Source organism: Lygodium microphyllum, chromosome 14, assembly GCF_053477565.2.
Source record: "Lygodium microphyllum isolate KBCC chromosome 14, Lygodium_microphyllum_v1.1.10, whole genome shotgun sequence".
NCBI lineage: Eukaryota > Viridiplantae > Streptophyta > Polypodiopsida > Schizaeales > Lygodiaceae > Lygodium > Lygodium microphyllum.
Window position 1 is genome coordinate 143,293,704 of NC_141148.1, and position 12,428 is coordinate 143,306,131.

General features: G+C 43.6%; 1 protein-coding gene across 1 annotated transcript in view; it reads right to left on the reverse strand.

The window, feature by feature from the left end:
* LOC148026190 (alpha,alpha-trehalose-phosphate synthase [UDP-forming] 1-like) overlaps positions 1–12,428 on the reverse strand; it is a 212,737-nt gene that overhangs the window by 18,264 nt on the left and 182,045 nt on the right. The window contains exons 11-13 of the mRNA XM_087693467.1: positions 11,218–11,335; positions 10,939–11,118; positions 9,322–9,444 (exon numbers count right to left, since the gene is read on the reverse strand). Of these exons, the coding sequence (XP_087549593.1) occupies positions 9,322–9,444; positions 10,939–11,118; positions 11,218–11,335 (421 nt within the window). The remainder of the gene's footprint in view (positions 1–9,321; positions 9,445–10,938; positions 11,119–11,217; positions 11,336–12,428) is intronic.

Sequence of the window (12,428 nt, forward strand, 5' to 3'; positions counted from 1 at the left end):
CATCTGAATGCACCAATTGCAATCTGGTTGTTGCTCTGAAAGCAACATCACGGGGAAATGATAAACGATGCATTTTCCCCAAAATGCATCCCTCGCATAAGTGCTCAGGAGGTCTCTCCAAGAGAGGTAAGCCATCCAGCATCTGAGTACGCTGCAAAAGCATCAAGTTGCCAAAGTTTACATGCCCCAAACGAGCATGCCATAACTCCGCCTGTATCATAGCAGGAGTAAGAGTGGATGTTAAATATGCCGTCTGATCTACTGAAAGATCATCCAGCTCATATAAACCATGACACAAAGATCCTGTCAAGACCAAAGTCATGCGTTCTTTATCTCTAACCATGCAACGGTCATCATCAAATGTGACCTGCAAACCACAACGTGCCAAAGAAGAAATAGAAAGCAAATTCTTCTTGATTCCAGGCACAAACAAAGCATCCTGCAGGCGGAGAATAGAGCCATCAATGGCTGTGAGCTGAATCTCCCCAATACCACGAACAGGGTATGATGCATTATTGGCACACTGTACAGATTTCCCAACAGGAGGTGCACTAACTGAAGCAAACAGATCTCTCCGAGATGTAATATGTCTAGAAGCACCATTGTCAAAGAACCAAGTGTCGGCATCCTCTGTAGAGCTAAGTGCTCTATCGGCCTAAGAGATGTCATAACTGCAAGTGTAAAAACAATAGTCCCTGTCCACAACAAAGAACGCGGACTCACTAGCAGTGGAAGGAGTAGTAGAAACAGACATTCCTGACTCCTCCTTCTCTTTGGCAATGCGCTTCCTGCACTCAGTGATATAGTGGCCTGGCTTCTTACAATAATGACATTTCCCTTTTTTAGCTTGCGTCCCCCCTTGTGTCTGATTCTGCGATGTGCCCGAAGTGCCAGAACTTTGTGGAGCATTTTTCACCTTGCTGTTTTTGCCTTTCTGTCTTGCCACAAAAGACTGCTCAGAGACAATAGTATCCACACCACTATTTTTCCTTGTTTGCTCCTCCTCTAGAAGCAAACTAACCAGCTGAATAAAAGTGAGTGGGTGCTCGGCAATCCTCATGGTGAGGTTCAATGCAGTATGAAAAGACAAGTATGAAGGAGATAAGGAATTCAAGGTGGTGGATATCAACTGTGCATCCGAAAAGTACTCATCTACATTCATGAGCTGCTCTCTCAAGTCTTGAATCTTATTCAAGTGATCCTGCATAGAATCACCCTCATTCATCTTTAAAGTCTCTAACTCTTTCTTCAAGAAAGAGATCCGAGTCTCATTCTTTCTTGCAAACATATGCTCCAAAGTCAGCTATGCATCTCGTGAAGAAGATGCTAAACGAATGTGAGGGATGATGGACCGCTGAACTGCCAAAGCAATCAGCGACAAGGCCTGTGCATCACGTGTATCCCAAGCTTTTTGAGCTGCAGTTCTTGGAGGAAGTGGCTGAGGTGGAGCGGGCTGAGGTCCCCGTTGTCCACGTGCTCCTTGAGGAGGAGTAACGGGAGCTACAACTCTCGGTCGAGTTTCCTCTCCACTGACATAATCCCATAAATTCTTGGCCACTAATACATTCTTCATTATGAATGACCATAGCGAGTAATTGTTTCCGTCCAATCTGTCTTCCTTGGATACATACGTAAATATATCACCTCCCTGATTTGCCATGATGACAAATTTCCAAAGACAAATGAGCAATGTCAAAGCAGTAAGGACTGGAAATCTGCAAATTTCTAGAAATTGCAGCAAGCACACTTCTGCAATTAATGTGCAAGGGCGTACTCTGTCAAAAACTGTCTTTAAATGCACGCTTCCCAAGGTGCAAACAGTGCTCAGCAACACTGTAATATCAAAATCCCCAAAATTTTTGCCAAAAATTTGTTCAAAACAGTCTTTCTGTGACTGTAATAGCAATTCATATGCAATTGTCCTCAAAATACATAAAAGCCCCAAAATTTATGATGAATGTGCCCAGAATTTTGCATCAAATTTAGCCCTCACTTGTATCCTGTTTGCGGTGCCTGCAGCGTATGAACCTCCTCTGCCAGAAATTTATTCTGGAATAAAGTGATATAAAAATACGTGACGTGGTCAGGGCGGACGATAGTCTAGTCGCTGGCAGACGGAGCAGTCGGGCGGGTAGTGTGGCCGACGTGGACTGGGCAGATGGTCAAACGACAGGTCGCAATCTGACGGGGCAGTCGGGTGGGCGTTTGGAGCCGACGAACAGGACGGCGCAATAGTTGTGAGGCGTCGCCCAGGTCTAGTGGCGACTGTGCCTGCAGCTGGCAGACGTGCTGGAGGCAGGCGTGCCACAAGCAGGCGGCGTTGGAGACAGGCGGCGCCCAGACCTGGTGGCAGACATGTTGGAGCTATCGAATAGGAGTAGGTAGACGAGCTGCGCGCTGGGCTGAACTGTCGGCTGGGGCAGAACTGGCGTGAGCTGCAGACAGTGGAGGCTACAGTCTGCAGACTGCAGACTGCTCTGATACCAAATGTAAAGATGGTGATAGGATCAAAATTCAGCTGAGAGTACAGTAGACAGTGTGAGAGTGAGAGAGACAGAGTGAAGCACGACACCCAATCCAATAGTCTGAAAGAGTGTAACTAGAAAGTACAAAGTACAACCCTTAAACCTTAGGGTTGTAGGGGGTGTTCACACCCGCCACACACTAAGTGCCCATAAGTGTGTAACATAAGTACATAAGCACATACGACAATAAGACTATAAGTTTGGGGGAAAAAACCTCTCCTACCGAGAGTAAAAAGTGCCCCAGTGTCCTACTGATCACCGACACTCCCATATGAGCGTAGGCGTAAGTGAGGCGTGAGTCAAATACCCAACAAGGCATTCTGCCATGTGCCCAAAGACAAGCGCTCCATCTTATGCGCATCTACGTGTCTTTGGATCTGAGGCATTCTGCCATGTGCCCAAAGACAAGCGTACTAAGTTGGATCCTAAGGGTGTCAAATGCATTTTCCTTGGCTATGGGGTTACAGGTGAGATGGGTTACCACCTCTGGGATTCACAAGCGCCGAAAGTCATCCGCAACCATGATGTAGTCTTCCATGAAGATAAGATACATAGGCAACCTGAGAAGGTGGTAGAGATACGCAGGGTTATATTCCAGGAGGAGCCACGTGCTCTTGTACAGCTAGTTGGACAGCCTGCAGCAGCAGTTGGTACACATGGCCAGGGTGTTGGACCGGCCGCAGAGCCTGCCATGAGATGGTCTACTAGAGATAGACGTCCACCTGATAGATTTGAGTCCTTGATGCATTATGTCTTGGTTACAAATGTAGGAGAGCCTCTCACCTATGATGAGGCTATGCGCAGGGGTGACAGTCACTCTTGGAAGAAGGCTATGCAGTCTGAGATAGACTCTCTACACAAAAATATGACTTGGGATTTGATTGCACTGCCTCAGGGCAAGAAGGCTTTGCTATGGGAATTGGGTGTACAAGATAAAAAGTACCCCTGGAAAACCCAAGCCGGCTTATAAGGCAAGACTTGTCGCTAAGGGTTTTAAACACGAGCATGGAGTTGACTTTGATGAAGTCTTTTCTTCTGTGGTCAAGATAACCACCCTACGCTTGGTTTTGGCCTTAGTCGTGCAGCTTGTCTTGGACTTGTACCAGATGGATGTCAAGACTGCATTCTTGTATGGGGATTTGCATGATGAGATATACATGGAGCAGCCTAAGGGCTTTGTAGAACCTGGCAGGGACCACCTAATGTGCAAGTTGAAGAAAAGTCTTTATGGCTTAAAGCAGGCACCTAGGGAGTGGTATCATAAGTTTGATGCCTTTATGCAGTCACACGGCTATAGTAGAAGTGCTATGGATCCGTGTCTTTACACGAAGAAAGCCCGTGATGGCTCATTGCTTATTTTGGTACTTTATGTGGATGATATATTGATAGTAGGGAAAGCTCATGATGAACTTGATGCTCTTAACTCTCAGCTGAAGAAGAGCTTTGAGATAAAGGATTTGGGACAGGCCTTTCACATTCTTGGTATGCGCATTAAGTGCCACGGGCATCAAGAACTACTCTACCTCTCACAGAGGGAGTACATTCATAAAGTCTTTGAGTGTTTTCACATGCAGGACGTAAAGCCTATTGGCTGTCCATTACCTTTTTATGCAAAGGTTTCACAGGCCAATTGTCTGCAGACGGATAAGCAGAGGGCCGAGATGGTCAAGATTCCTTATACATCAGCCGTGGGCAGTTTGATGTATGCCATGATAGCCACTCGTCCAGATATTTCCTTTGTAGTTGGTATTGTGGCACGCTATATGGCTACATCTGGCAAAAAGCATTGGGATGCCGTAAAGGGTATCATGAGATACCTGAAGGGCACAGCAAATATGTGTATTTGCTATGGCAGCCAGGATATAGAAGTTGTGGGCTACACAGACTCCCATTATGCAGGATATGCAGATAGTAGAAAGTCCACTTCCGGCTATGTCTTTACCTATGCTGGAGGTGCTGTTTCTTGGATGTCCAGGGTTCAGAAGTGTACGGCTCTCTCTACCACTGAGGCCGAGTATATTGCGGCCACTAAGGCTTGCAAGGAGGCCATATGGTTGGGCCGTTTGGTTCATGACCTTGGGATTGATACTATACTTACGCTGCATTCGAATTCTATGAGTGCTATTTAGCTAGCCAAGAATTCGATTTTCCACGCGAAGATGAAACACATTGAGGTGAGGTATCACTTTATACGTGGGGTCGTGGAGGACAAGTCTCTTGACCTTGTCAAGATCTCCACTGACGAAAATCCTGCAGATCTGCTCACGAAAAGCCTCACAACTGAGCGCTTTGTCTTCCTCAGGAGATTGATGGGCATTGGATGAGATGCCGTTTTTCCTCATCCTATTGTACATGTGTACATTGTAATATCTTTTCTTTTTCTTTTCACTCCTCACTAAGGCAGATTTACCTTTAAGTGGGAGGTTGTTGGGAGTAAAGGTGCCTCTGCCTAGCCGCCCGTATATTACTACACTGACAGTACCCACCACTGCACATTACAGGTGGCAGACGCCTGTCACCGTCACTTTATTCGTTATTCTTTTAGTGACAATTTGAATAAAAGAAGGCCCGGTCACACATTGTGACTGTTGGAGTTCCCATTTGTGTCTCTCTCTTTTCTTACTCTTGCTCTCTGCCATAGCTTACTTCCAAGCAAGCTTCGATCCTTTTCACCTTTCAATATGTATCAAAACCAGCAAGGGATAATTCTGGCTTTTCATAAAAAATTACATCCTTACTGACAAAGACTTTTATGAAAACATAATCATATAGTTTGTATCCTTTGCTCTCATTGCTGTACCCTACAAAAATGCATTTGACAACCTTGTTGTCCAACTTCTTTCTTAGTACTTTGGAAATATGAGCATACGCAAGACACCCAAAAGTACGAAAGTGGTCAACTGAGGGTGCCCGACTGTTCCAAGCCTCAAAGGTGCGACATGTTTCACTACCTTGGTAGGGTACTTAATTCAAAACATGACAAGCACACATAACTGCTTTCATCCAAAAGCCATGTGGCATATTCTTAGCTTTCAACATACATCTAGCCATCTCCATGAGTGACCAATTCTTCCTTTTTGCAATCCCATTCTACTGTGGAGTATATGCAGTAGTATACTGATGGGCAATGCCTTTCCGCTTCAAAAAAGTATTCAGCAAGGAAGACATGTATTTCTTCCCTCTGTCTGAATGGAGAGTCTTAATCCTGCAGCCAGATTGATTTTCAACAAGTGCAACAAAAGCCAAAAATGCATCATATCCCTTTGACTTTTTCACTAATGAGTAGACCTAATAAAAATGAGTAAAGTCATCAATGAAGGTGACGAAATAGTAACATTCACCCAATGACTTTATCTGCATAGATCCACATACATCCAAGTGCACAATCTACAATTTGGCTGTTCCTTTGAAAGCAACATCAGCAGGAAAAGAGAATCGATGCATTTTCCCGAAATGCATCCCTCACAAATATGCTGAAGAGGTCTCTCCAAGAGAGGTAAACCATCTAGCATTTGAGTCGCTGCATAAGCATCAAATTGCCATAGTTGATATGCCCCATACGAGCATGCCATAACTTTACCTGTGACATAGTAGGAGTAAAAGTAGATGCTAAAGAGACCGACTGATTAATCGAATAAGCATCTAACTCATAAAGTCCATGAGATAATGTACCAGTCAAAACCAAAGTCAAGAATTCTTTATCCTTGGCAATGCATTTGTCATTATCCAAATGTGACCTGCGTACTACACTTTGCTAAAGAAGAAATGGACAAAAAATTCTTCTTTATCCCTAGCACATATAATGTATCCTGTAACTGAAGAGCATAGTTATCAAAATGGCTTTCAAGACAATCTCCCCAACAGCTCTAACAGGGTAAGATGCATTGTTGGCACATTGCATGGATTTGCCAACAGAAGCTGCAATAACAAAGGAAAAAAAATCCCTGTGGGATGTAATGTGCTTAGAAGTACCACTGACAACCAAGTGCTAGCATCCTCAATAGAGCTAAATGCTCTATCAGCCCAAGAAGAATCATAACTGCAAGTGTGAAAACAATAGTCTTAGTCTACAACAAAAGATACGGACTTTGTAGCAGTAGAAGGTGCATCAGAAACAAACATTCATGACTCCTCCTTGGCAATGTGCTTTTTACATTCCGTGAATGTAGTGACCTAGCTTCTTATAATAATGACACTTGCCCTTTTCGACTTGTGTGCCCCCCTGCTTCTTGTTGCTCTGTGAAGTACTTGTGCTTTCAGAACTCTAGGAAACATTTCTAAATTGGCTACCCTTGCCTTTCTGTCTAGCCATAAAAGCTTGTTTAGAGGCTACAACATCAACCTCACTGTTTTTCTTATTTGCTCTTCTTCTAGGAGCAAACTAATCAATTGAAGAAAGGTAAGTGGTTGTAGAGGAATTCTCATGGTGAGATTTAAGGCTATAAGAGGATGGCAAGGAATTCAGAGTAGTAGAGATCATTTGTGCGCATCAGAATGATACTCATCTACATTCATTAACTGCTCATGCAAGTCCTAAATTTTGTTAAGATGATCCTCCTTGGCATCACCTTCATTCATCTTCACATTCTCAAGCTCCTTTATCAAGAAAGAGATGCTCGTCTCATTTTTTCTAGCAAACATTTGCTCAAGTGTGAGCCACGCTTCTCGTGTAGAAGCAATGGACCTTATATGTGATATTATGGACTGCTGAACTGCCAATGCAATCAGTGAGACAATGCTTGCGCATCCCATGTATCCCAAGCCTTTTGTGTTGCTAATCTTTGGGGAAGTGGTTGAGCTTGAGCGGGCCTTTGACCATGTCCTCCTGGGGGAGGTGTTGATGATCCTTTGAGCAACGCACTGGCAGTGCTGGCCATTGTTGGTGAGTGACACTGCGGGCAGCACTATAACTAGCGGACAGAGTTGGCACTGGTGGCAAGAGCAACAATGGCTGGTGGCGGCTGGCAGGAGTGGACTGGACCAGGGCAGGGGAGCTGCAGATTGCGGGAGCTGCAGTAGAAGTTGGTGCTGCTGCGAGCGGTGGAGAGCTGATTGGCTAGGAAGAGCCGAAGCTCGAGCTGAGTGAGATCTCCGAGAGGCTAGGATGGATTGTGTGAGCCCACACCTCTGATACCAAATGTGAGAATGAAGATGGAAGCTCTCAACTAAGAGTGCACAGTTGATAGTAGAGTGAGAGCGAAGACAATACGACACCTAATACAATTTCCAAGTGTGTAATGAAAGTACAAAGTACAACCCTTAGTCCTTAGGGTTGATACTGTGCATTCACACATGAAAGGTATAAAACACCGTAAGTGACCGAACTGTGTAGCATAAACACACAAAATAGAAAATAATGTAACTGGGGGGAAAAACGTCTCATAAGGAGGGTACAAGGTGCCCCAGTGTCCTACCGTAGATCATTGACACTCCTCTGTGAGCGTAGGTGTGAGTCAAACCCAACAAATTCCAGAAGAGTGAGTGTGGAGGGACCCATTTCTTGCTGATAGGGCATGTGATGTATCCTTTGGCTACACTATTAGGCTAGGGAGGAGGATTCAAATGAGTAGAAGATCAAAGTATAACTAGCCACCATGAAACATCCACCTAGGATCCAACTTGCATATGAGACACAATACAAGCTACATCCACAGACATATAGGGAATGGCTATTAGACTCACTTCCTGGCCATAGAGCCAAATAGGTTCATCCGGAGCATGGAAGCTAGCAGCCACAAGCTATATCCATGAACGTATAGGGATTGAATATAAGACTCACCTCTCAGCAATAGAGCCAAACAGGCTCACCCTTGAGCCTAGGAGCTAGCAACACTCTAGTCTCTAGGTCATAACCACATCCCAAGAGATGGAATTCCATACCACGAGTGCACACCATCCCGGTGTATGGACATGTTGGCCTATGGGCCAAGAGTCCAGGAGTGGTGATCACAGAATGTTGTGCACAATAGGGACTTGAGTCCTATGAATAGAACTCTGTTGCCCTAACCCTAAAGTGGCCTTAGTGTATTCACTCTAGGTCACTTCATTACCATTGTGACCAATGCTACTAGTGCCCACCCAAATGTCCAAGGATGAAGCAGGCCATCTTCCACCCATTGGCATAGACAGGGCATCTCAAATCATTTTTTATAGGACTTTTGAAGGAGGCTAAATGACAACTTTAGGACGAGTAAGATATTGCTTTTCCTATGGCCATTACCTCATAAAAGCTTAGTAGTTGGGACTTGGCTTGGATATGCTAGGTAGCCAATAGCATGTGTGAGATGTGGTGATCCAAAGTAGACATGGAGACACTGCTTATGAGACTATCCTAGAGCTAAGGAGGTTTGGAGGAGAGTCCACATGATGATCTTTCACAACACAACAAAGACCACGGATGCGACTTGGGGGGTTGTAGCTTGGGTCATAGACAAATGCCTAGCATGTGGATACGAGGATCTTCAAGGTCCTGCAGCTTTTGTTGTTGTTCTTTTGGTATTTTTAGAGCAATCGGTTTGAAATAGCCATAGAAGGGTCACTATCTAGTACTAGCCAGTCTGCAACTGCAGTTTGCTAGTTTCCTCAGTTTGTTGTCTCCAGTATTTTGGATGTTTGTGTTGGGGCCGTTGTCTCTGTATTTTGGATGTTTGTGCAGGAGTCACTCTATGTATAGTCAGTTGGACGAACTGAATTATAAGGCTATAAGACATGACAAAACTGATGAATTGGACATACGAGACTACAACACAAAACCAAAGTATTAAAACTAGGCACTTCTTATTTCAATAAAAGGCACCTGAACACTTTCCATCCAATCCATATTTAAATGCTCAGGCATAGTGGTCTTCCATTCTCCTCGTGTATGCCGTAAGAACATACCATTCTCAGCTGCTAGCCACAAATCAAATTTCCCAAATGCCTGCTTCAAATCCAAGTTTAGAAACAATATTCAACAACTGGCAGACAAGAAACATATAAACTGACTACAGAGATTGATGTGTTAGTTATTCCAAAACTGTTAAGACAGGAGAGTCCTTTGGAGCCGTTGATATCAGAAGTCTTTTAAATAGTTCATAGACCAATTCCAAATTACTACAAGGAGTTCACATCCCTCTTTCTTGCTCATGGGTGATAAGGATGAGGATGGATTATCAATGTTCTTCCTCAGAGATTCAAGGGAAGGTATTGCAGATACTTTTTCTTTCCACTTTTAACTTCAGAAAGGCAAGATATCAAACATCAGATGCCTGCAGCTCATTTCATAACTGAGACTTTGATCACTACGTACCATAGAGTGTAAGGGTCTTACCTACATGTGTGATACTTGAGATGCTTTTCTCAAACAGCAGTGAATTTCCTTTCTGAAAGGTTATTAAGTGAGTTTACCTGTATCATCCACATTCTCATGGTAACTACAGTACAAGGAGGAAGGAAGAGGCTTCTTGCCACATGTGATACACACACATTCACTATACCTCATGGTGCATCGTTAGGAGGGTTGCCACCCTTGAACACTGTACCTTCCACATACCCACACTTTACCACATCCTTACCCTCTAGGACACACCTTCCATCTTGGGACTCCCTCTATGGTTTCGCATTTGAGATCACCACATTGGTTCTTTCACAACCTTGTACGTGTCTATCCCTCTTTTCATTTTGTTTCCTCAAAGGCTTTTCAGGTTGTATTTATACGTTACTGGAGTTTGCCACTGAGGTGTTCTCTAATAAATTCTCTCCCCTTATTTCGTGTTATGTTTTTCCTTTCTGGTGGCCTTTCCTTTTTTTTTTTTTGGGTGGGGGGTGTTGGGTTTTTGTTTTGGTTTTCTTTTGGGGAGGCGGGGGGGGGGGACGTGTGTTGGTGGTGGTGGTGTGTGTGTGTGTGTACGGTGGGTGCGGAGTGGGTGGGTGTTGTGGGGTAAAGGAACTGCAACAAAGAGTCCTTATGTTTCATCTCAGCTATTGAACTGCATGCCACTTAAGTTCTGAGATGTTAGGCAGGTATAGCTTTTCCATCAAACAACCATTGTGCATCTTGCAGCTTTAAAAAGTTTAACAGGTCATTATTTCCACTTATGTACAGGTTTGCTTTCTATACCCTCGAGAATGCAGGGAGGCTTTTAATGCTTGGCATCTTTTTCTCTGAGCATGATAATTTGCATGCAAAGTATATCTTTATTGTGGAGGCTTCACTGTTAGAGTGTGGTGGAAGGCCATAAAAGACATCACAAAGATGATTGAATGTTCTGATATGTTATTTAATTTTAAGATTCTGGTTTCTTAATTATAGGTTGTAGAAGTCACATATTCAGTAACATACCAGTACCAAACTAGATGCAGAATTGAGGGAAAAATAAGGCCATGAAGAAAAATCTTAACACACATCAAGTGAATATGAAGGCCTTCAGATCACCTCATCAAGAACATTTCTTTCACTACCACTGAGTATAACAATTGTTGTATGTGGATCCTTGCAAAGAACAGAGAACACATCTGGTAAACGGGGATGCAATCGTAGCTTCATTTCCCGTATCTGATCAGGACCTCTCCTACCTGGTCCTTCCACTTGAGCAGTCATGGTTGCATTGAATCCCTACATTTCAAGGTTAACACACGAAATACTATAAGATTAACAAACCAATCAAGTGTACTATTTTTAAAAAGACACTTGTCAATCTGACCATGCATGTACCAATATTAATAGCCTGTTTTTGGCTCCATGGTATTTTGCTACAGCTTCATCAACTGGTAAATGAGGAGGAATACGCATGATCCGCAACTCTGCTTCTACAATAGTATCATTGAGCTCACTGCAACTCAAACAGATATTACTTATAACAAGCAATACAGTTGATAAACAATATTACATTACTTGAATGTTAAGACTCCAATCTTGAAGTGATTTCCAACCATTTTCAAACATTAATTTGCTCATTTTTTTCAAAGAAGAGGAAAATTCTATCAATAAGACCCCTTGGTACAAAATATCCAAAGGCAAAATATGAAGTACAAAGCAACCCTGTAAAGGACTTCCACATAAAAAATATGTAACAAGGGGAAATCTATTACAAGGCTTGACTGAATAATCACTCATGAAGTCTATAATGCCAAACCATGTGGATATGAAACAGGAAGAAAGTGTCAGATTCCCATGTCCTGAGAAAAGCCTCTCTCATCCTCAGTCTCTGAATTGCCCTGTATCCTCCTCCATCTCCACCTGAGAGTATGCACAATCTCTGTCTAAAACCTACAGAGAGTCTCTGCAGTAAATATGTCCAAAAATTTTATAGCATGGGTACATCTACCGGTCCACATGTACCAAGCAATGATGCTACCTATGACCTCACATTTGTGACAATGCCCTTGGGTCCAGTGTCTAAGAAATCTGGCATGACAATCTTGCTCACAAGCTACCCCAAGATCAATAGCCTGGCTACATCCAGCTGTCCATATGTACCAAGCAATAATGCAAGCTATGAGCTCCCATCTATGGCAATTCTGTCTGTGAGAAATCTGGCATGAAATCCTGCTCACAAGCTGGCCCAAAATAGGATAGGCCTCACACCACAATACATCCTCATATCCAAAAGCTGGGCTTTTGTTATGACCCAAGCAACCGTCCCCCATGTAGCAATCATCGAGTCTATAGTGCCATGAAACACCATCCTAAGAGCTCTCCTCCAGATCTCTTGAGCCCTTGGGCAATTCCATATGTAGTGCCTCGAGTCTCCTCATGTTCCCCATATCTACAGCAAGGGACAGGATCTTTGCCACAACCAAGCCACGTACCAACTCCTAAACTCTTGCATGCTAGTAACCAAGAAAGAGCGAAATCTTTCTTGGTCTAAAACTGTTCTCCAATCTCCTCCAGAAGTTTTCAATCTCTGTACATTGTGTACTTTC